Source organism: Aristolochia californica, unplaced genomic scaffold (assembly GCF_029961685.1).
Source record: "Aristolochia californica isolate CCGP_79_NKW_82.1479 unplaced genomic scaffold, dmAriCali1.0.hap1 SCAF_12, whole genome shotgun sequence".
NCBI classification, from domain to species: domain Eukaryota; kingdom Viridiplantae; phylum Streptophyta; class Magnoliopsida; order Piperales; family Aristolochiaceae; genus Aristolochia; species Aristolochia californica.
Window position 1 is genome coordinate 24,546,849 of NW_027181793.1, and position 24,479 is coordinate 24,571,327.

At 38.8% G+C, this 24,479-nt stretch overlaps 4 protein-coding genes across 6 annotated transcripts; 3 read left to right on the plus strand and 1 right to left on the minus strand.

Annotated features, from left to right (window-relative positions):
- Positions 1–111: 111 nt before the first annotated feature.
- On the plus strand, positions 112–7,712 carry LOC137945499 (protein ROOT HAIR DEFECTIVE 3-like). 3 transcript variants are annotated; one of them, XM_068791415.1, is made up of 22 exons: positions 112–455; positions 1,449–1,598; positions 1,878–1,944; positions 2,060–2,162; positions 2,366–2,436; positions 2,543–2,606; positions 2,697–2,762; positions 2,896–2,943; positions 3,054–3,116; positions 3,203–3,418; positions 3,505–3,573; positions 3,706–3,797; positions 3,889–3,967; positions 4,368–4,533; positions 4,997–5,121; positions 5,231–5,493; positions 5,748–5,844; positions 5,943–6,092; positions 6,271–6,375; positions 6,740–6,834; positions 6,922–7,018; positions 7,107–7,712. In XM_068791415.1, the coding sequence occupies exons 1-22, from the start codon at positions 452–454 to the stop codon at positions 7,353–7,355; spliced, it is 2,439 nt and encodes an 812-aa protein (XP_068647516.1). In that variant the 5' UTR covers positions 112–451; the 3' UTR covers positions 7,356–7,712. The 3 variants fall into 3 exon arrangements, with proteins under 3 accessions (XP_068647516.1, XP_068647515.1, XP_068647517.1); XM_068791414.1 differs by lacking the exon at positions 112–455 and adding an exon at positions 526–650; XM_068791416.1 differs by lacking the exon at positions 112–455 and adding an exon at positions 895–900.
- A 298-nt stretch (positions 7,713–8,010) lies between these two features.
- Positions 8,011–14,825, minus strand: LOC137945961 (probable beta-1,3-galactosyltransferase 12). Its single transcript, XM_068792079.1, has 7 exons — positions 14,217–14,825; positions 13,166–13,318; positions 12,997–13,079; positions 12,804–12,903; positions 12,551–12,664; positions 9,653–9,795; positions 8,011–8,395 (listed from the first exon to the last, which is right to left on the minus strand). The coding sequence occupies exons 1-7, from the start codon at positions 14,624–14,626 to the stop codon at positions 8,310–8,312; spliced, it is 1,089 nt and encodes a 362-aa protein (XP_068648180.1). The 5' UTR covers positions 14,627–14,825; the 3' UTR covers positions 8,011–8,309.
- Positions 14,826–15,840: 1,015 nt separating this feature from the next.
- LOC137945217 (transmembrane 9 superfamily member 7) lies at positions 15,841–21,201 on the plus strand. The gene is made up of 7 exons (XM_068790993.1): positions 15,841–16,016; positions 17,288–17,452; positions 17,628–17,737; positions 17,844–17,952; positions 18,038–18,150; positions 19,511–19,655; positions 19,740–21,201. The coding sequence occupies exons 1-7, from the start codon at positions 15,912–15,914 to the stop codon at positions 20,895–20,897; spliced, it is 1,905 nt and encodes a 634-aa protein (XP_068647094.1). The 5' UTR covers positions 15,841–15,911; the 3' UTR covers positions 20,898–21,201.
- A 656-nt stretch (positions 21,202–21,857) lies between these two features.
- Positions 21,858–24,474, plus strand: LOC137946752 (uncharacterized). Its single transcript, XM_068793059.1, has 5 exons — positions 21,858–22,224; positions 22,317–22,509; positions 22,605–22,808; positions 22,985–23,284; positions 23,367–24,474. The coding sequence occupies exons 1-5, from the start codon at positions 21,858–21,860 to the stop codon at positions 24,379–24,381; spliced, it is 2,079 nt and encodes a 692-aa protein (XP_068649160.1). The 3' UTR covers positions 24,382–24,474.
- Positions 24,475–24,479: the final 5 nt, after the last annotated feature.

Genomic DNA, 24,479 nt, shown 5'->3' on the forward strand with positions numbered 1-24,479 from the left:
CCTTTTCCTTTTTCTCTTTTTGTTACATAAAAAACATGAGTAAATAAATTAAAAGTATTCAAAAGATTCAAAACACTTTTGTTTCGCAAATAAGATCGAGGACGAAGGAAATTACTAAAAAAAAGTTGGGATTTCTATGAGCCTGTGGGAGTCAGAGCTGCGGGCACGTCTTTCAAGCTCATCGTTCACCCAGACAGACTGTAGACGAGAGAAGGGGGAGAGGGTAAATACGATTTTACTACGTATCTACGCAGTGGCAATACCAAAATAATCATGGATGACTGTTTACATTTTTGGGCTTCCGTATAGTTTTTACAGAGCCGTTTACTGCTTTTTAAAAAGTTGAAAATGGGCGAAGTTGGATCGCTGCTGCTCTTTGTTGCAAGACGAAGGGAGATCGTCTGACCTGTCTATTGGGACTTGCAAACAACCAGAAGTTGGGCCTCCTTTAATGGGTACGTTGGAAATTCTCTTGTTCGCAGGTCGTTTGCATCTTTTCCTTCTCCCTGCATATTTTTTTGGTTCTTATCGTCATTTTTTATGCCTTGAACGAATTGTTGCGGAAATTTTTTCGAGTTAGTGGACGTCTTATTTCTAGCTCAATCTATGATGAGGGTGGCGTTTTTCTTTAACGGAGGAAATGGGATTAAGTACGAAACGAAACTAGTTTTCAGTGGGTTGTCGCGATCTGGGTCTGTGATTTTCTTTTATCTCTAGGGTGAGGAAATGGTTCTGCATCATTTTGGCCTCGATTTTTGCGTCGAGATTTTAAACTTGTTAGGTTTGGTTTGTTCAATCTGTTTCATATACAGATTTCGTGATCTCGACTCAGTTCGATAGCTGTTCGAGTCCTTTTCGTGATGGGAATTTTATTAGCATCAGTTCTGTGTGGTGATATAGGTACCTTTTTGTTTTACAATTAATATGTAGTGTTGAAAATAGCCATAAAAATGTCCATTTATTACTCGAGATAAATAAGGAATTCTTAGAGGCGAGACAGGCGATTGAATTTGTAATTTTAGAAGGGGCTGATCATTATTGTAATAGCAGTAGGAATGCTGCTTTTGTTGAGTCAGAGTAGAATGTCATTTTTACTCCTGCCTCTACGTAAATGCTTATCCTCGTTTTTCTTCTTCTTTTCATTGTCATCTAATCCTTTTTAATTTTGTGGATATCTGTGGAGTCTATTTCTATTTTTTCTACTCATTTTTTGTAAGAAGCTTTTATTTAATAAAAAGGCTTCCAAAGGCACTACGGACATCTTCATGTGAAGCCATTTAATGGTATTTGGCCCCAAAACCCTATTATGTAGAAACTTCGCATATATGTTTTGCTTGTTGTAAGAATAGTGTCAGATTACTTGATTTTGAACAAATTAGATACCCTCACCAGTATTTATAATCTTTATCACTGATAAAGTGGTTGTTAACTTTTTTCTATTACTGCAGAAATGGGTGACAATTACTGTTCAACCCAGCTGATAGATGGAGATGGCACATTTAATGTCTCTGGCATCGAAAAGTTTGTAAAGGCTGTCAAACTCAGTGAATGTGGGCTTTCCTATGCTGTTGTCTCCATTATGGGCCCACAGAGTAGTGGTAAGTATCTCTACTCTGGAATTCTAGTTGGTAGTAACATCAAAGTTACTTCCAAAAACAATTCCAAAGTATTTTCACACCCTAATAATATTCCAAAAAAACGCAACTCCAACACTTCACATACTATCTACCAAGTCTAAGGCAATTTTTTAAAGCATTTCAATGAACTGCATATTTTATTTGTCCAATTCCTTCCATGTTTTCTTCTATGGGTATCTATGTCAGTCAATTTGGGCCTTAGTTATGTGTCTGATAAAATTCTGTTTTAAAACTGAGCAGGAAAGAGCACTCTTCTGAACCATCTTTTTGGTACAAACTTTAGGGAGATGAATGCTTTTAAAGGAAGGTAAGTTACTTTTAAGTATTTTTGTTCCTTCTGTCAATGTTTGTCTATACATCGGTATGCTTAGTTGATGTGTTTGGAATCTGGTAAAATTGTTTTAACATGACTTTTGCTTCAGATCTCAGACAACTAAAGGCATATGGATGGCCAAGTGTGCAAACATTGAACCTTGCACGCTTGTCATGGATTTGGAGGGTACTGATGGAAGAGAGCGAGGAGAGGTGTGGATCACAAATATTTTACGGTCCTTAGAGTTCTACTTCATGTTTATTGTCATTCAGTTAATGGGTTTGCTCAAATTCTTGTAAAACTTACTTTCTGTATTAGATCTTGAATATTTTTCATGGCAGTTACCAGTGTCTCAATTGTGTCACAAATGTGGTAGTTATCTTACACTTTTCGCGTATCTTTCTTTCTTGATCAGGATGACACAGCATTCGAGAAACAGAGTGCTCTTTTTGCTCTAGCAGTTTCAGATATAGTTCTTATAAATATGTAAGTTTATATGTTACCTGCAAGGCTCAGCTTCCTATTTTAAATCAGGATGCCTGATTCATTTCTCTGGAAGTTTTCTTTCTGAAAGCTTTGTTTTTTGCTTTAGGTGGTGCCACGATATTGGTCGTGAGCAAGCTGCCAATAAGCCTCTCCTAAAAACAGTTTTCCAGGTATTTTTTTTATTTTTATGTACGAATTTATAAAGAAATATTATGTAATTTGGAGGTTTCTATTAGTTGATTGTAACTTCATCGTGGCAGGTCATGATGCGGTTGTTTAGTCCTCGTAAAACAACTTTACTTTTTGTTATACGTGACAAGACTAAGGTGCAAACACGTTCTTCTCTGTCTCATTTACTATCATGTTTTCCTTGTCCTGTTGTTTGTCAAATATATTTCCTGCTTATGAAATTCTTTGTTTTCCTGTTTTTTTCACTTGGTTTTGGTTTTCTGTTATCAGACGCCACTGGAAGCTTTAGAACCTGTATTGCGGGAGGACATTCAGAAGGTATGTCTAAAAAAGAAATGTCACTCATCTACTAACTGTCATGTTTCTTAACATATTAGCTCTGACAATTTTGTTGTTCTAAGGTCTTATTTATTATATTCTGCATGCAGATATGGGATAGTGTTTCAAAACCACAAGCTCACAAGGAAACACCACTGAGTGAATTTTTTAACGTAAGTTGTCACTTTCCTCTTTCATAAGGTGCCTTTGTGATTCATCTTCTTCAGCTTACCTTGGCAACTTCTGTTTGAATGCCTAGGTTGAAGTCGTGGCTCTTTCAAGCTATGAAGAAAAGGAAGAGCAGTTTAAAGAGCAGGTTGCTAGTTTAAGAAAGCGATTCAACCATTCTATTGCCCCAGGTGGGCTTGCTGGAGATAGGAGGGGTGTGGTTCCAGCTTCAGGATTTTCATTTAGTGCCCAACAAATCTGGAAAATTATTAAGGAGAATAAGGATTTAGATCTTCCAGCACATAAGGTGAAATGGATTTGACCTTTTTTGTTGGAGTACCAATGTTAAGTTATAGATTATCATGGTAATGACTTTTTTAATTCTTTATTTAGGTCATGGTTGCTACTGTTCGTTGTGAAGAAATTGCTAATGAAAAGCTAAATCATTTTACTTCCAATGAGGTATTCTTGTGCAGGTTTTTCGTTTTTTTTCTTTTTTCTTTTCTCTTTGTTTTTTTTTTTTAAATGGTTTTCTTTCTCTTTGTTGAAGTATTGAAATACTTGAATTTTGTTTTCTGGGGGATAATGTATTAGGATTGGCTTCAATTGGAAGAGGATGTGCAATCTAGTCTAGTTGCAGGCTTTGGCAAGAAGCTTAACTCAATCCTTGATAAGTGTTTATCAGAGTGAGCACTGTTCTCATGTGAAAAGCAGCTTATTAAACAATGACCTGTTTTCTAGTTTTTAATGTGTTTAATTTCCATTCTGTGTTTGTAGGTATGACATGGAAGCCATTTATTTTGATGAAGGTGTTCGAACAGCAAAGAGGCAGCAATTGGAATCGAAGTTGCTGCATGTATTGTCACTAATGCTTTTAAGGCTTATCATGTATTCTTTCTTTATGATTAAACAATTAGAGATAACAGGAACATTTAATGAATGTACACTTAACTTGTTTCAATTATCCAAGTAAATTACAGATGGATGTGATATCTGAACAGTATACGGCTCCTTGTACGATGTGTTGCTTGCCAACAATCAGAAAGGCTTATAGGGCCTTTCAGATCTTTATTCAGTTATTTTCTTTGACTGAGATGCTTAACCTGTTGTTGTGATTCTACTGAGATATTTAATTGTATCAAGATGTATGGCAAAGATTCTTTTGTTCTTTACCAAAACCTATGGCTTGCCAGAGCAAAAAAAAAATTTGGTGTCGGCTTTCTTCTGATCTGCTTGTTTTTTATTGAATAATTCAGGTGGTGCATCCTGCTTACCAGTCCCAGCTGTCCCACTTAAGATCTAGAACTCTAGATAACTTCAAAGAGACATTTGATAAGGCTCTGAAAAAAGGGGAGGGGTTTGCTGTGGCTGCACGTGATTCTACTCAGTCACTTATGTCTGCTTTTGATGAAGGATGTGCAGGTGACTGAAAGGAGAAACAGATACATTTAGTTTCCTTTTATGTTTGTTCATTAGAAAAGAATTTTATCTTTCTTTTAGCTTCTATCATGTTTTAGCTTCGTTTTTTTGCTTCTTGCATCAGTGAGAAAAGATCTTAGGTTCTTGTGTTTTCTTGTAAGCTATCTGTGTTGCAATGTCATAAATGCCTAAACTTAATTTATTTTGTTTTATAGAGTTATATGTTTGAACTTCTGATATTTATGAGATTTGCTTGCCTTTTGAATTGCGGCCCATAATTATTTCTTTGCATATGTTCATCATTGAAAAGAAAAACTCTGAAGATGGTCATAATGTTTGTTTTGTTGATGTTGGGAGTGCATACCTGTTAGACTTTTATCTCTTGTGGCTCTTATCGAAGTTTTACGCTAGAAGCTCGGTTAAGCTTCTGTTATCCATTCTCATGTCAACTGCCAATGGTGTGCAGATGCAACAATTCAACTAGCAAACTGGGACCCATCCAAAGTTCGGGATAAGCTTCGACGTGATTTTGATTCACATGTTGTTTTTGTTCGTGATTCCAAACTGTCTGAGTTAAAAGGCTTATATGAGGTCAGGATTCTGGTCATCTTAAACACATGTTGATAGAATTTTCTGATGAAGTCACTTTATTTAATATGATTAGAAAATCAGTTTATTTCATTATTTTGTTATCTATCAGGAACAACTTAATAAAGCCCTTATAGAACCAGTGGAAGCTCTTCTAGATGCAGCTAGGGATGATACCTGGCAAGCAATAAGAACCCTTCTTCAACGGGAGACTGATGCTGCTGTATCTGAGTTTTCTTCTGCTCTATCTGGTTTTGATCTTGACAAATCATCTGTAGAAAAAATGCTCGGAGAACTAAAGGACTATGCAAGACATGTGGTTGAATCAAAAGCTAAAGAAGAGGCTGGAAGAATCTTAATCCGCATGAAGGATAGGTGTGTAACATTTTCTTTTTGATAACTGGATAGATGTGTAACGTGTTCTTTATTTTTTTGCACTACCTGGAAATTAAAAGTGATGTCAATCTTAGTCAAATCAAGATCTTATTGTTGACTGGGCTTTTTGGAAAACTAGGTCTAATCAGCTGGTCCAGTACTTTTTTTCCTTACTTTTACGTCCAAATTAGAAGGATTAGCTATTTTTTTGTTGCTCTATAGTAGTAGCCAACCATGGAATTTCATTATTATAGGTTTGCAACATTGTTTAGCCGAGATTCCGACTCCATGCCTAGAGTGTGGACTGGAAAGGAAGACATCCGTGCGATCACAAAAACTGCTCGCTCTGCTGTAAGTTGAATTTAAGTTTGATCTGTTTCAGAATTAAAAACAGTTTTTGCCTTTACCTTTCTACAGATCTCTCTTATTATGTTATGGTTTATCTGCAGTCATTGAAGTTGCTGTCTGTCATGGCTGCCATTCGATTAGATGACATTGAAGATAACATTGACAATACTCTAGCACTTGCCCTTGTGGATTCTTCTAATACTAAGAGCACAGCATCTTTTGATTCTCTGGCATCCAGCACTTGGGAACAGGTAATATGCCTAATTACATATTCATAAAAAAATCGTGTGTGTGTGTGTGTGTTTTCTTTTTTTAATGTCTGAACACAAATGGACCCTTTCTGTTTTATTTGGTTGGATTGTCTAAACTTTGAAAAGTGCATTGATTTCTTCTTTGTAGCATCATTTAATGTTTATTGCTTATTAACAGGTTCCCCCAACAAAAACGTTGATCACACCTGTACAATGTAAATCTTTATGGAGGCAATTTAAAGTAGAAACTGAGTATAGTGTAACTCAAGCTATTGCTGCACAGGTAAGGTTTTTTATGAGACAGTTGCATACATGTAGGTGCTAACAGTACTTGTTTTGATGGAATTTTCCTTAAATTCTGATGGTGATTCCCAGCTTTATGACTCTGAAACAGATTCGATGCTGGTTGATAAATCTGTTTTAAGTGGATTGCAATTTGTTGTGGCCTATACCTTTTGTTGAAATCATGATAGTTTGAATCTGGCTCATATGAGAAACAATTTATGCTCTTGCACATGCTCTTGCACATCTGGAAAGCTGATTATGTAAATGTGCTGATGCTACTCAGTTGTCCCAATAAAACAATTATAATATTAAAAACAATTATTTTTGTTGTTGGTTTTAGTTTTAGTTTTTTTTTTTTTCAGGAAGCTAACAAACGCAATAACAACTGGTTACCACCTCCATGGGCAATCCTAGCCATTGTTGTGCTCGGGTTCAATGAATTTATGACACTACTGAGGTAATTATTATGAACATGCAACTAATTTGGTTAGCTTGTTGGATAAATCAGTTATGTTATTTTGCTGCACTTACATTTTCTTGACAGGAATCCTTTATATCTGGGTGTAATTTTTGTTGCTTTTCTACTGGGGAAAGCCCTCTGGGTTCAGCTAGACATCTCTGGCGAGTTCCGAAATGGCGCTGTAAGTTTTGAATCATGTACATTGGTCGATTGATATAAAAACATATTAAGTTAAAGAATTGTAATGCGTGATTGTTTTTTCGTCACAGCTTCCTGGGCTTCTTGCCTTGTCAACAAAATTTCTCCCTACTGTGATGAATCTTCTTAAGAAACTAGCAGAAGAAGGCCAGAAGCCAGCAGGTTCTGATCCTAGAAGAGACCCGCGAGTCGAGTTGCAACCTGTTCAAAATGGAACTCATGCAAATTCAACATCAGATGCGTCATCTGGTATAACATCATCAGAGATTGGACCTTCATACTCAAGTGCGTCAAGGCTAAGACAGGGTGAAGCTAGTTAAATTGTCATCCACATATTGCTGGATACAATCATATTGACAGTGCAATAGCCCCATTTTGTGCTATGCCATTTTGCTTGGTAACAAGGGGCTATACATTTTCTCTGACTGGAGTGCTTTGTTGATAGCTTCCTCAGGGTGATACTGCTCCATTCACTGAGTAAGGTTTAAAAAGCGGTGGTTTTGTTTTATAGGTGTACTACATACAGGGGGAATGAGGTGATGTCTTGTTCCCATATCATAGACGCGTTTGTTCTTTTTTGGGTGAAAACAATATTGGAGACTGTATCGAGTCTTGACGTTATTTTTATCAATCAGAATCCTCTATTTGATCTCATTTAGGTTTTTGTTTTTTGAGAAGATGGGAGGGTTTCAACTTCTTTTGTTCTTGTTATATTTTGCAAATGTAATTTGGGCTTCTTTTATTTGTGTTAATTCAGATTCTCCATGAGATTCAGGAAATGACACGGTAAAAGAGTTTGGATTCACTTCAGATAACGAGATAGTTGCTGGTTTTTGTACATTAGCAATGTATTTTTCTTCTTTTCAGCCATAAAGAAAGGAAAAAAGTACGAAAATAGACCAGTGGCTTTCTGAAACCATGTTTTTTCTTTTTGACAAACTTGAATTTGATTTTGATTTTGATGTTGACCCGATAACATCTCAAGATCAGTATGAAAACGGGAATATACAGGCGAAGTTGGATATGAAGTTATAACAGAAACTAGAGGATACAAGACTTACAAGCGAGGCGTTCTATTACAACGGCTTAAGCTACTCAACCAGCATTTGATTTTACAACAAATAAATCAATCAACAAATTGTAGAAACGCGATCCTCCCATGTGTGGCTGCTATTGTAAGCCTCATGGTCGTGATCCAAGAACTGTCTAGTTACAGAAAGCAAGCCAACCTCTGTTCTCAAATTGCAAATTTGTAGCAGCGAGGCATTCGACTATCAGTCATCAGAAGGTAATGTTGGGCTTTTTGAGCACATTCTGTTCTTGTGAAGCTCCCGTAGTCTTTGTGAAGGGTTGCATAATCCTGCAAGTGTCATTAATCCTGTTACCAGTAGGTAGATAATAAAATAACCACAAAAGGAATGAGACATGTTTGCTGGAATGTGACATCAAGTAGCTGGGTGACTGCATACCTAACGATGTGTTCGAGGACCAAACAATTGATTGCAAGCTAAAAAGATTAATCAGATAGTGACTATGGTTGCTTAATTATCACAGATGAGAGCTTCTGGTAGGATGTGTAGTTCTCCATACCTTCTTTTACCTCGTTTCCATCCCCTCTGCTTTGCTACTCTCCTCCCACCATGTAAATAAAAACCCACAAGCACGGTTCCATACAAGTGTAAATAGCAATTGGCTTTTGTTGAAGTTGGGCCCATTCCTCCCAAAACAATCAGCCAGAATAATAAACATGGGAAATTTCCAAACCGCAGCCAGTGTGTGATTATTCTTTTCACGCACTTTTGCAATCTCAAATAACTATCATGAGACAGGAACACAACTAACTAGAGAATGGTGGGGATTTTTGCCTACAACATTCATATGCATTCAGCATAATCAACAATTTAGTGTGACATATGGAAAACATACATAGATGATCTGTACGAAACACTATGGCCTACAGAATATGAACCAATGAGCTAGGATTTGCTTTCGTACCATCTTGAGTTTGGCCACTGCTCCCAATATGACTATCCAAAGTCAAAAGATTTTTTTTTCCAATCAATCACAGAAAATGTTTCAGGCTTAAACAAATGTGGGACTTATCTCACTTTCAAACAATTAGACTGAGTCTATGGCCACAGAATGGTGAGAGCTTGTATCCTCTAATAGGTTTTATTTTTAGTGTGAAGTGGGTGTATTGCTAAGATAATTTTCGATATAGCATCAACTTCTCAAATCAACAAGCATCTTCCAGGAATAAGACTCCAACAACTGTGGTTACTCCTTTTTGGCATTTATTATAAGCAATTTAAACTTCAGCTTTGGAAATGCAAGGTATTTGACCATGAAATTAGAATGAGGGCAGAAAAGCCCCTTCTCAAAAGCTCTACATCTACTACCGCACTGTTTCCTCCCACAAGGGAAAGAAATGTGGATAAAACCAATGAAAAGCAAATGTTGCACCCCTTTGATAGGGATTCCTCATCCATTGCAACTGCCCCTTGTTTTGATGAAGAAAATGAGAACAGCTTGATCATTCAAGCATTAACTATTAGATCTTGGAAATGTACCTTTACCTGAAAACTTTGCTAAGTAAACTGGAAATAGAAGCCTTTACCTGAACACTTTGGAATGTCCCAGACTGCAATGGATGTGGGAGTGCATCGAGGGTCACATATAGCTCGGTTGTCTTCATGATTGACATTCATTGCCAGCATCCATGATCCAACAGAGACATCTTCGTTATTAAACATTCGCAAACTGAAAAACATAAGCAGAACTTCAATGCAACTTCATGAAAATATAGTTAATGAATAAAAATTAAAAAGCTAATGGTCAAATCATGACTAAAAAGTTGCAGCAAAAATAAAGATGTACATTCACGTCAGCTACCATTTATGCTTAACCATGTAGAAAGCCATAAAACATACTGATAACCCAAAGAATGAAATCCAAATATTTAGAGTAGCTCTAATTGGAGTATGAAGTGCACAAAGGCTGATGTAAGCCTATTCATGACAGTGTCGATTAGGTATCAGACAGAAAAATACAAGGCTTCTAATGCTAATGCATTAATAGAGCATGATTTAGTGGTAATACTCTTATAAGGAAAGAAGAAAACTTGTATAGGAAAACATGTTTGAGGAATAAGGACAAGTACATGTCAGAGCTAGGTGGTTCCGGTCCACCTGGGTTAGGTTCCGTCCGCCCCTGGTCCATTGATGGGTTAGGTACTTGGTTTTCCGCACCTTAAACGGCTAGTCTTTTCGGGTTGTATTGGCTAGGTATCTGACTCAGAACTCCGAAGTTAAGCGAGCTTGGGCGAGAGTAGTCCTAGGATGGGTGTCCTCCTGGGAAGTTGCTAGGCATTTGACATAGTATCAAAGTTGGGCACCACGTTCCGCGTTTGAATCCCGCAGGAATGGTGGGTGTTAGAGCTAGGTGGTTCCGCTCCACCTGGGTTACGTTCCGTCCGCCCCTGGTCCACTTATCGGTTAGGTACTTGGCTTTCTGCACCTTAAACGGTTAGTCTTTTTGGGTTGTATTGGCTAGGTATCTGACTAAGAACTCTGAAGTTAAGCGAGCCTATGCGAGAGTAGTCCTAGGATGGGTGACCTCCTGGGAAGTTGCTAGGCGTTTGACATGGTATCAGAGCTGGGCACGCCACGCGTTCGAATCCCATGAGAGGCGGTCAAGAATGGGCGGGGTGGGTATCAGAGTGGTTTCGTCCACTCTTGTAGGCGATAGCTTTCCGCACCTAACAGATTGGTCTCTTGGGTTGTATTGGTTAGCCACTGTCATGGACCGGAACCACCTAGCTCTGACAGTACAAACCCTCAAGTTGGTATGAAATTGCCATCTCAAGTCTAGGTAAACAGGGCTGTATCAGCTAGGCTGATAGCCCAGGTAAAATGTTCATTATCACTGGTATGTGAATCTCTTCTTATTCAGATGTGAGTACATTAGGTCATCACTTGAAACAAAGAAGCAAACCCAATAGTGGAGAACCAGAGGGAGTTCTGATAGAGCAGAATGGTGGATGATGCAAGTTGTGGAGTACAACATAGTTATTTTTATGAATAATAACAAGAAGAGCATAAAAAAAAGGATAATAATGGAGAAATTGGAGTATATTGCAAGAGCTTCAGCAATACCTAGATAGGTTATCACAACTTGTCAAGTTCAACACTACTGTTGGTCCAACAGTACTATTCAAAGATAAATTTAGAAAGCCTCTAGAACATTTGTATGTTGAGATGAGAAGAGTGTTAATAATGGAAATAGCCCGACACAAGTAATGTTAAGAAAAGTTGTCGGTTCATAAGGTCTTGCAATAAGCCTCCTAAGTGACTAATCATTTTAGGATGAAACCTAGCTCAATCTTAAAATGGTATCAGAGTCAAACATCTGCCTGGACTTGAGCCAAGTTTGTGCCCGATTGAGTTTGCACCTTGTGTTTGTTAACTACACCCCAAGCCTGTTATCTACATGTGAAAGCCTAAACAGGAGGTGAGGTGTCTGTGGGAATAGCTCTACAGATCACATGGGTAAATATTAGGAAAATAGTTCGCTTATAAGGTTGAGCAATATGTCTGACTAGTCTTTCGGGATGGAACAGAGCACAACCTTAGCAATGAGCATAAATATGAGGCCCCAAAATATTTCAAGTGACTTTTACACTGTTATTATTTAAAAATATAAAATTTGCTTCAACTTTTGAGTTATTTTTATATTGTCTAATTTGCTTCAACTTTTGAGTTGTTTTTCTATTGTGTATGTTCTTTTGCCCTTCACTTTCTGGAAAGTCTCTTGTAGTATTCAGGAAGGATATTATACTTCATTTGAGTTGTTACTTTTCAACTTTTTTTTACTAGACAGAATTTCGCTTTTCTAGAGGTAGGAAATTTTGTAGCCACATTGTTTCCACTGGTATTACCTTTTTTCCCAAATAATAAAATTGTAAAAACAGAAACTTCCATTATTTTGTCAGAAAATTTTCAACAATTTATCTCTAGGTACAAAGAGTATAACAACAACATTTCATTTTGGCACTTTCTGGCTGCAGTTTTGTGAAGTACTTACTACATAAGATCTGATACTTCTAGTAGCTACTGCAAATTTTCATGTAAAAGTTGATTAGCCTTCTACTCTGACATATGATCACGGGCTAAAGCTGTATCAAATTTCCCTCTTTGTTGTCTATGAAAGGTTAGCAAAGTAATTTAAGCTTCTAATGGGGCAATGATTGGGTAATACAAAGGTAATCAACAAACATCTACCCACCCAATAGCATGGAAGATCGACCAAACTGATTGATACAGGATCATTACCATAGAAGTTGCTCAAACTTCTAAATGCTTACATCCTAGTGAACTATACTGAACTAGAATGTAAACAGCCCCACTTTCCTCATATTCCAGTCTTAAAATGCAAGGTGCTGTTGCTCGTGTAAATGTGTGTACACACATGTATGTCCTTTTTCATGAAAAAGTAAATGAACATAATATGTATTAACCTGCCATTTCTTGCAGTTGCCAATGCTGCTACGACTTCAGCAGATAGGGCATAAATAGGTCCATAAGCATGCAAAAAATACTCATTCCCAAGCAAATGTCCTGATTTCTCAAACCTGAAATTTATTGGAAAAGAAGAAAATTAATAGAAAAATGAAGCACCATGTGCTAGTTCATGACAGGTCGAAAGTGTTATTAGTGAAGTGACATAATGATAAGGAAAGAAGAAGCTTCAAAATGATAAACTCATAGTACCATTTCATCTTGGGATCAGTAATAACAGGCCCTTTCTTCATGCATCCTAAGTAAGTCAGAGGATGAGCTCGCTCCTTAGCCAATAAGGTTGCAAGTCGATCTGAGAAACAATGGAAACATCATATTGTAAGGTACAAAATACCATTTAGCAGATGATATTCAATTAAGAACAAAGGAAGGACCACATGTTTACCTGGACGAAGATAAACATCATCATCAGCTTTAACATAGAAATCCGCTTCAAAGAGTTCATAGGCTGCTCTGAAAAATGCCAACCTAGAAGATAGAGAAAATATTTACTCCCCTCAATTACAGATTCTGATAACAGGAAACAAGCACTCGTAGAGCCTCAAGTCCCTCACGTCTTATATGGAAGTCTTGCATATTCTTCTTCAACATCGATGAGCATAAAATCATTATACTTCTCCACCTCTTTCTCAAGTCCTGCCATTTTCTTTGGATCTTTGGTTCGCCCAATGACAAATCGGAAAGCTAATCCCGTAGCTTGCTCCAAGCTAAAAAAAAGTAGATATTCTTGTGACCAAACAAGCTTGAAATTTGAAAAACTATTATCTAAAATCAGGATATAGTTTCCTTCAGAAATCTTAAGAATGGTCTTCCAACTTTTGCTACTGCATCAAATATTTTAAAGACAGATGAATGGAGGTTAAAACCATGCTTACAGCAGCTCTCATTCTGAATCTTTAAATTGAGGCCTCACTAGACAAGTTGGAATACTTAGCTCATAACAGTCATTCACATATCCACAAGAAATGATGCAACATTCATTTGGCTAATTTGGCTATGTTTACTAATTGGTCTAACAAAAGTAAGTGTGTTTTTTACCTACAATTCCAGAGTCATAGCTCAAACAAGGCTTGATTTCAAGCGTCAGAATCCAGAGGATGGATGCTAACTATCCAGTCTGATACTATTCCATTAAAAGCCATTACATAAGAAAGCTAGGACCGTCAGAGTGGAGGATTTCAAGACATTGGTGTGCCACAACCGTGGAGAAAGCTATTAACCGTTGCTTATGTAAGACATGCACAAGAAGCTTCTGAGTGGGATCGATAATGCACATGATCTGATGCAACTCTATTATATAACAGAGCCTCAGATGAATATTATCATAAAATACTGACAGAGTCGGCAATCAATTAAAATGCACTGAGAAATGGATATCAATGAGAAACAACTGTGCTTTTCCTGTCGTACATAATAACAGCACTTCTGTGTGGAAGAAGAACTACGAAGCAATAACATAATAGCAAATGATGAGAGTTGAATGAAATTAAAAGACGTAATAAATCGGATCCAAGAACAAGTCAAGCAACAGATGAAGGAATGCTATATTCTTTTCGGACAATTAATTAACAAAAGAACAACAGGGAGGAACGGAAGATTAGATACCGGAGAAGACCATCGGTATCCGAAGGGAACCAAGTACTCCTAAGTGCCGCTCGACGATCGCCAGAACTGAAACCTGTCTGAACCCCGACAAATCCGAGCAGCTTCGGGCGATCAAGAAGAGATTTCTCATTAGGCTTCCGAGAGTTCGAGTAAGCGTGCAGAGCCCGAAGAGTGTCCCGGGCAAGGCCACAGCGGAAGACGGGAATGGGTTTGGGGCGAAGAAGAGCGTAGGTGGAAAAGAGAATCCCCGAAATGCCAACAAGGAAACATAACACGGAAAAGATTATAGAATGAGAAATACGAGAAGCGGGCGCGGAAATGGGTCTGAATCTCTTCCCCTTTTCGTCTTTCAAGTAATAGGAAGGAAGAGAAGATGTTTGGTGGGAGAAGGGAAGCAGAGACGCTGACATTTTGGAGTTTATCACCGCGTCAGGGCGTTTCAAATCGATATCGATTACGCAGTCATCAGACTACGAACAATTGAGATCTGCGTCGGGCGGATAAGAAGTAGGACGCAGAGAGAGAAGCAACGTAGTGACTATTACAGAGCTCCAAGTTCCTGTGTTTTTTTTTTCGCCAGCAGAGTCCACAGGAGATCTTGGCTGCGGACAGACTCGGTCGTAGTCCAACTGTGAAGTCTCCGATCTCGAATACGAACGGAGTCGTTCGTCGTCATACACAAGTCGGCTCCAGCCAGCCCTTAAATACTCTCGAGATGGACAGCGGAGCCCCGTGTACGAAGCAACATCCGTAGTGTTATTAAAGTGTAGTCCCGAGTTCTGACTTGGCATTGCTGTTACAAGTAACGTACCGCTGGGATTGGTGATATTCATTCAACTTGTCTAGTCACATGCAGGACATGGAGACATCCATCCCAAGGGATACCCTTATATGATAATTATGTTATTCTTATCCAGTGAGTTGACTTACGATTCAACTGGGTTGACTCATTTTTAAGGGGGCAGGTCGAGTCGAGGCTTCTAACTCGCTCTTTTATTTTAAACGAGTTTCTCAGTACTCAGGGCAACCGGATCTAACTACCTGGTTTTGGAGAACCTGGTTCGGTTCCGAATCATTTAATACAACAAAAAACAGTAGTAATGATTTGAACGGGTCCATCCTTCTCAAACCAAGCCGTGGTCCGAAGTACGCTGGGCCGGATGTGGATGCCGCGCCCGCATCACTTTTCGTTGATTTTGAACTCGAAAAGACACGAGTGCACACATTCGTGTAAGCGTGGCTGTCTGGGTTGGATAAGGTGAGAAACAGGGACTTCTCATCTCATCTCCCTCGTCGTCACTCGTAAATACAGCGGAGAACTTCAGAAAAGGCCAGCCGTACGATCCATGTAGAAGCCCGCGTACCGTCCACGAGCGCCCAGATGGGCGGTAGATCATGCGCAGACTACTTTATCTTCAATGCAGGTCCCAGGCTCATACGGTATGGATTTCCCTACTGCAATTTTTTTAAGAAACATCGAAGGCTTTTTCCCCCTAATTTCTCTCGTTTTATTGAACATAACAAAAGGACCGGACATCAAATCCTTATTAACCGATTTAATTCGCCCTTAATCGGATCTGTTTTTCGAACTCCCCGCTTGCTGGCTTGCTTATACCCTCCGTCTCCGCTTTCTGTTTCAGGCACCAGCTCGTTTACCCTTCCGTTGCCTGTTTCTTCCTCTCGGTTGCTGTCGGCATGGGTAGCGCTGTGCGGATCGCCACTCTCTTCCTCGCGCTTCTCATTCTTCCCTCGGCGCACTCCTTTTATCTCCCCGGAGTTGCTCCTCGAGATTTCCAAAGAGTATGCTCTCTCTCTCTCTCTCTCTCTCTCTCTCTCTCTCTCTCTCTCTCTCTCTCTCTCTCGCTTTCCCTCTTTAGCTGTTTTTTCTTCGTTTCCTCGCCTGTTAGTTTTTCCTCAGCTTATTTGACCTCTTTGGTATTCGGCCGGAGCAATCGGATGACATGCATGGATGTATTCGGATCGGTTTGTGGATTTGTTTGTTCAGGAAGTCGTACTGTTAATTTTTTCATTTTTTACTTTTGTTAAGGTGAGTGTCTTGATATTTTTTTTGGCATGGTTGTTGTTTTAAACCTGACCGGAGAGGATGTAGATCTAGGGTTTTGTGATATGTTATTTGGATCCGGATAGTGTTTGCTTGATTTTTGGGTTTGTTGTGCTGATTTTTAGCGATAATTTTATATTGCATAGCGAATTGGATGTGGATCTTGTTGTGCGTTGCAGAATGCGTGGTTGACCAATGAAGGGTCGAGAAGGATACCGGTATTAAGATGTTACAGTTCGAACACTCTCTGGTTAAACGAAAAGTTTGCTTGATTTTTAGTAATATGAAAGTATGTTCAGATATCCAAGCTCTGGATCCGATGGAGCCGCTTTATGGTGAAATGATTTTGAGGATTTGAAGTCGGGGTGGGGGCGGGCATTGGAACCGACATTCGTCTATTTTGAAAGATCATTTATCGAGTAATCCTGTGAATTTTGTTTAAATAGAAGCTTTGCGTTTACTTGGTCTGATCATTTGGGCTCACTAGTTTCCTGCAGACTATGTAGGACATGCTGTTTCACGAAAATGATCCAGTATACCTGGGAAAATAATTCCTATAGTATGTGGTAGTGAAGTTTTTATGTTTCAGAGGCTGACAACGTAAATGAAACAAAATATAATATGTGAGAAAATGAGGATTAAAAAGCTCATGGAAATGTACTCACCAGGGATGTCTAGTTATTGGGATCTGAAAGAAAACTTTGAAAACTTTCTCATAGATTGCTTCAAGGTGACTCTCAGTTAGGATCTCAGCAACATTGACCATTCTGTCGAGCATAAGCTAAGACACTGTAGCTTGCCAAAAAAAAAAAGCCAGGTTAATGTAACAAGATATTCATTCTCCATGGATCACTTTTTTTCCTGGGGGGGGGGGGGGGGGGGTCAGTTATCCCTCACTTGTATTCATGATATGTCAAAGGTTGTGCTTCTTTAACACTTATTTTCTTTTGTCAGGTTTTACTTCTTTGACCAATATGTCACTTGTATTGAATTTTCTTTTCTCATGTAGGGTGATGAACTTCAAGTGAAAGTTAACAAGCTCTCATCCACAAAGACACAACTCCCGTACGATTACTACTTCTTGAATTTCTGTAAACCTGGCAAAATCATGAACAGTGCTGAGAATTTAGGAGAGGTTCTTCGAGGTGACCGAATTGAGAACTCTGTTTATGTGGTGAGTAATCATTACTGCTCTTGCAGATTGTTTGGAAAGAGAATTTAATGCATTTAGAATACTTGCTCTCCAATTTTCTCTCTCTCTCCCCCTCCCTTCCTCCCCACTTCAAGAAGGACAGTTCTCGCAATCACACTATTGTTTAGCTGATCTATGAGTGTGTGGATCTACACAGTTTCGGATGAGAGAAGAGGAATCATGCAAAGTTGCCTGCATGAAAAAGCTTGATGCTGATTCTGCAAAGAATTTCAAAGAGAAAATTGATGATGAATACCGTGTGAACATGTGCGTACCTGAAGGATGACATGTTGGTTTCTTTGTGTTTATTTTGAGTGTGGTTTTGTAAATGGTTTTGTTCTCTCATTTGATGTGTCTTTCTCTACTATATTAGGATATTGGACAATCTTCCTGTTGCATTTCCTAGACAGAGAAGAGATGGATCTCAGCAAACTTCTTATGAACATGGATTCCGTGTTGGGTTCAAAGGAAGCTATACTGGTGTAAGTTGATCATTGCAGTTCTCCGCAATTTCACATTGTCTTTACTTTTTAACTTCTCTTTGTTTAACAGGGCTTTTTTTTTCAGAGCAAAGATGAGAAACATTTTATTTACAACCATTTGAGTTTCCGGGTGATGTATCACAAAGACCCTGAGACTGATGCTGCTCGTATTGTGGGTTTTGAAGTGACGCCTAACAGGCATGTGCTTTGTTCCCTTTTTGCTTTGAGTCAGTTTTGCTGTTTCTTTGCAGAGAGATCAAGTTATGTGTTTTCTTTTATTTTTGTATTTTAATATGATGCATTGAATGTTGCAGTCATTCTAATTATGAAATGGTTCATTGTTCAAATTTCAGATTTTTGTATTTTTGGTGTAGCTCAAGTGAGAAGAATGAAATTGAGGACTATAAAATGATGGAATGAAAGGGTTTTTTATAATTTATTTATTTATTTTAAACGGTGATAGCTTTATGCCTTAACTGAGCATAGTGTTACAGCATAGGTTACAATATAGAGTAGAAACAGATCAAGGAGCTAAAGCTCAAGTGCGGGTGGGTTTTTTCTTTTTTCTTTGACAATTTGTAATGCCAATAACGAAAAATATGAAAAGAATAATAATAATATGCCAGCATGCTGCAAACAAAATAGGACTAGTGGCAGGAAATCACTTCTCTTTGCTTGGATCTTTTTCTTTTTTTTTTCTGCCAAAGTACTCATTAAAAATAAGAAACATCTTTGATGATGTTATGAATGGGTACAATACAAGTTCTTGCTTCAATATAATATGATCTGCCAAGTGCATGAACTGTTGTTTTTAATTTGTTTGGAGGAGAGCCATCTCATAAGGTGCTTTCCACAAGTAGATCTCTACTTCATCTAACCACTGATGTGTGTCCAATGGTGTTCTACAAACAGAAAAGATTCATTGGAACTTCTTATGGATCCTATACATCCAGTTTTTTATATTGTTTCCGAAATTTTTATACTTCTGTCGCTTGAGTAGCCTAGATTGCTAGTCTAATTTCTATCATCTCCATTGTTGTCATGCACTGTTGGTGATGTAGGGAGCTCAGCTTTCTGAGGAGCCAGATAAATTGTTTGTTTGACAAAAAACTGATTTTGTTTGCACTTGTGAAAAAAACTGATTTTCACATTGAAAAATCTGTAAAAAAATCTCTTTGCGCCTTTTCAGTTAAAAACAAGAAGGTGACGTGGACCTTTGGTTCGGTGGCCACATGGATTTTTTTTTTAAGTTTGAGGTCTTCACCTATGTTCTCACCAGGTGTAAGGAGTGTGTGTGTTTGTGTAATCAACATTACAAAAAAAAGGTTCCCAACAAGAAGTGAACTGCTAGCATATGTAAACAAATATACATGATATTAACAACTAATTTGGCTGTGTTACCAACTTTATCATAGTCTTAACTAAAGTTTGCATGTGAATGCAAGTGGCTGCACTTGTTGCTTCCTCTATTTCATTCCTAGTATTTACTAGCACGTGCAATAGAGAGCTTCTGTAGCTTGTATTGATGCATTAGTTTTTTGTATGTCTGTTTGAACAGCATAAGTCATGAATACAAAGGGACTTGGAATGAGAAGAATCCACAGTTGTCAACATGTCCTAAAAACTCTGTTCAAGGAACCACAGGTCCCCAGGAAGTTGACACAGATAAAGAGATCATATTTACATATGATGTTTCCTTTAAGGTGGTATCATTGGGTTTCATCATAAGATATTATCCTAGCAATTTTCTAGTCTTTAATTTTCTGTTTCATTTTGTGCCTTTGTAGGCCAGTGATGTCAAATGGGCTTCTCGGTGGGATACCTACCTTCTCATGAATGATGATCAAATTCACTGGTTTTCCATTATAAACTCTCTGATGATTGTCCTCTTTCTCTCTGGAATGGTTGCCATGATAATGATGAGAACTCTTTATAAAGACATTGCCAACTACAACCAGTTGGAGACCCAAGATGAAGCTCAAGAAGAAACAGGTTGGAAGCTTGTTCATGGAGATGTTTTCAGGCCACCAACTAACTCTGGTCTGCTCTGCGTCTATGTTGGGACGGGTGTCCAGTTCTTTGGGATGACACTTGTTACAATGATTTTTGCATTGCTTGGTTTCCTTTCACCTTCTAACCGTGGTGGCTTAATGACTGCCATGGTCCTATTGTGGGTCTTCATGGGCTTATTTGCCGGATACTCCTCTGCACGCCTGTACAAGATGTTTAAAGGCACAGAATGGAAGAGAAACACTCTGAAGACAGCTTTCATGTTCCCTGCTATTGTCTTTGTTGTGTCCTTTGTCTTGAATACCCTTATCTGGGGGGAGAAATCTTCAGGAGCAGTTCCCTTTGGGACTATGTTTGCACTTGTTTTCCTATGGTTTGGCATTTCTGTCCCACTTGTATTTGTTGGTAGTTACTTGGGCTTCAAAAAGCCTGCCATTGAAGACCCTGTGAAGACAAACAAGATCCCAAGACAGATACCAGAACAGGCTTGGTACATGCAACCAGTTTTCTCAATCCTCATTGGAGGGATACTACCATTTGGGGCAGTCTTCATTGAGCTCTTCTTTATTTTGACCTCCATATGGCTGAACCAGTTCTACTATATCTTTGGCTTCCTCTTCATTGTCTTTGTTATCCTTCTCATCACATGTGCCGAGATAACAATCGTGCTCTGTTACTTCCAGCTCTGCAGTGAAGATTACTATTGGTGGTGGAGAGCTTATCTGACTGCTGGGTCCTCGGCACTCTACCTTTTCCTCTATTCGATCTTCTACTTCTTTACAAAGTTGGAGATTACGAAGTTGGTTTCTGGCATCTTGTACTTCGGTTACATGTTGATTGTGTCCTATGCATTCTTCGTATTGACGGGAACCATTGGATTCTATGCATGCTTCTGGTTTGTCCGCAAGATCTATTCCTCTGTGAAGATTGACTGATTCTCTGGGGATGATGACAATAAGTGGGTATTGGATCTCATTAGAGGATGAAGCAGAGTCATGGTTATAGGGAACAGATGAGGAAGCAATATGTCGATTTCTACAGGGTATTTACTCTTGGGACTGGATAGAAGTCTCTCCTCTGTCTCTGTGTCGCTTCAAAACTTCGTGATTTTGTAGAAGGAACTAGTGGGAGGATATGGGCTTGTGTATCTTGATTTCTATTCTTTTGATAGATTGCCCCTTTTTATACGTCGTTGCGAACTGTAATTTCATAAAAAGGCTTACTTGACTTGTCTTAGCACGTTATTTTGAGCAAATTGTTCATCCATAGCCACCATGCGCTGTAAGAGTCGACAGGAAAGAGAGAGATAAACAGCCTTCTGCCATCAGAGAGCAGCCACTCAAATCAAAGGACTAATTATCTGGGCTGCTGTTAAACATCCTAGAGCGGCATCTTCACTGTCTTTGGCAATACTAAAATGGCTTACAAGTCTTTTGTCACAGTGCATCTGTGCACGTCTGAGTATATTTATATGAATCTTCACTGGGGCATTTACTATTTTATTAATCTGTTTAATTATAGGAAATTCACGTGAGAATAAGTATTCTCAAACTTAATACACATGCTGAAGAATATGTACTCTCAAAGATTATATTTGCATATGTTTTGAAGTTGTTCTCTAATGTCATATGGACTTAAGATGTCATAACTTGTTCGCCAAATTGCCCACGGCAAAACCAACCATGTAGCTTGAGCGGTTCAACCCTTTCCGTCACTATAAATGTCCAATTGCCTGGTAAGAAGCAGGGTTGCAGACAAATATTTTCCCTTCTACCATGTCCATGAAATGGCGCCTTCTTGATTTTTGGAGAAACCGAAAAGCTGATCAGTGGATGCGCAAAAAGGTTCTGGAAATAGCCAAACTGTAGCATCCAGCCAATATACTTTGAAGCTCAATGACGACATTGACGGAACTAAATGACCTATTTGTCAAACTAGCCGAAGATCTCCTATCCTCAAATGGGCAAACAGACCCCTTTGCTGAAAACCGGGGCGTCTTTTCCTCTCTCAGTCAGTCTCTCAATTTTACAGTCGTACCTCGGGTTACTGTCCTGGAAACTGCGCTTTCTCTAATGTGTTTTGAAATGCCCGAGGTATCTCGTTCCACGATCGAGACCCTGGTCGAAACCATCGTCGCAACTCTATCGTCTTCCATTTCTTGCAACGCCTCCTCGCGCATTGGGAGCTGGATATCAGGAGATGATTGCGCGGAGCTGATTGAAGCATGTTCTCATGTTATCCCTTCATTGCAAGGGGAATTTGGTATACGTTGCTTTCTTCTCTCTTTTGTGTTTGTTTATTTTTCTTGTTTTATAGATAATCGCTTGATTTTGTGTTAATTACTGATGTTGCAGGGATGGCGCTTTCCTGTAAGCTACTGCGCGCGGTTTTAACAGTAGCTTTTTCAGTTTGTGGGAATCAATTTCCATTACCTACTACAGCCAATGAAGAATCAAACATGAAAAGTAGAGCTGCGGTTTCAAAGCTTGGTTCCCTTCTGCTGGAGAACTCATTACCCACTACTATTACTAATGAAGCACCACTAAGGTATTTCAGACCTACCAATCCTTCAGTTTATGTACTTCATGCTTTGGAGGCCTATAGAGGTTCCTAATTCAATCATGCTATACACGTTGTATCAGGTTACTTCTATGGTACCTTGACCCGCTGTCTCTAAGGCATGACATATCAGAGATCTTACGTGAAGCTGTGGCAAGGCCCTTCCTCTGTTTGAAGAAAGAGCTACATGACCGGGGTACCTGGCGTTCTGTAATCATATGCTTGATCACTTTCCCAGTCATGTTCATTGAGGCAAGGGCTCTACTGCTCAACTGGTTTCTTCATACGTAAGTTTGTATTTCTTAATCTTGATGACTCTATTACTATTTATATTGGTAAATATTAGCCATTGCTTGTGTCCAAGAGTGAATATTTCTCACTATGTATTACCGGATATCTTGATTATAAGAGGATATTCTTGTCTTATGCTTCGATCCTCATAGGGATGATCAGTCTTATGCAGGGGTTTTCCTCCCGTACAAGAGCTCTGTGTTGAGCTAGTTGCATCAGTCATGGATGCACTCTCCAGGCCAATGTGGTGGGACATACCAATGGAAGTGGGGTTGAAGTTACCATTTTCACAAGCCTACTTTCCTGCTGAACTTCATACAATCCTGATGAAGTTAGCTGGACCAGTTTCGAGTAAAGCTTTCCTGGAATTAGTGCATCTTATCTTTGGATATCCAATCACAAACCATTCAGGTTTAGCTGGCTTTAGCGAAACTGTATCAAAAGCTTCTTTTACAAGCCACAAAGTCACCTGGTTAGTAACAACTATTGGTCCATTACTGCTTTCAGTCTGTGTTGGAATTGATTTTAATGGTCTCATCATAATTACTCTACAGGGGATTATTGATGAATTTTCCATGTTGGTTCTATTTTGCTACAATCTCACTGTTCAGAGGAGGACGTTCACAAGACATTTTTGGGTTGAAAGTCATGGCAAAAGCACTTGAAACTGAGGGAGAACATGATTTACAGCTTAAGCATGCAGCTGCTAGGTATCTTGCGTGGATTCTTTGCCCCACGAATGGAAAAAAGTATGATTTTCTGGTGGATTGTTTGACCGAAGTATCAGGATCTTGGCCACCAAAGCACAAGGGAGAAACACATTCATCTCAAAAGTGCACCAATGATTGGATGGGTCGAGGATTGAAGCTTAGAAGGCCAAGTTATCATGCTAAATATGCAAAAAATTGCCAGGTTGGTCAAGGAATTGGACCCTGGATTAAAGATTTTTATGGTATATATACCAAGTATTATCAGAAAATGGTCGTGGACAATGATGCAGCAGCAGCAAATCTGGCCATGGTGCCACAAAATTGGCTTTTCAGAAGAATTGCTCTAGGAGTATTTCTTGGCTGCTCTGGCTACCTAGACGAGAATGATTGTGACCTCTTGTTGCACTTTGTGGCAACGGGTGAAATAGAAGGGATTACAAAAACTTGGAGCTCTGAAAGAGCACATTCAAAGCAGAATTTTAGAGGTCAGGATGACAGCTACTCTTCCGAGGCAAGAGATGAGATAAAAAGTGTTGTGAGTGGAGCATCTCTAGTATTCAATATATTTGATGTTATTGAAGATATGTCGACTTCTATATGCTACTGTACTGAGAGTGAAAATGACTTTGTTTGCCTACTTAAGGGTCAGGCAAGCAAGTATTTAGTTAGATGTGTAACGACGCTCCTTGAGCTTGATTTTTATGCATACGAAGGGAGAGTACAGATGTTAATGGATCTTAATACGAGACTGGAAAGATGGAGGTTACAAGGGAAAGAAATATTCAAGGGATATGAAGTTGTCATTGAAGTGGTTAAGAGCTTGCGTTTTAGGATATCATCCATTAATGGTCTGCTTTAGTAAGCAAAGATATGGTGTCAGGATTCTTTTTGTGCTATCTTACGGTGTTCACATATAATGGAGAAAGAGAATTCCAAAAACCAGAACCAAACATATCT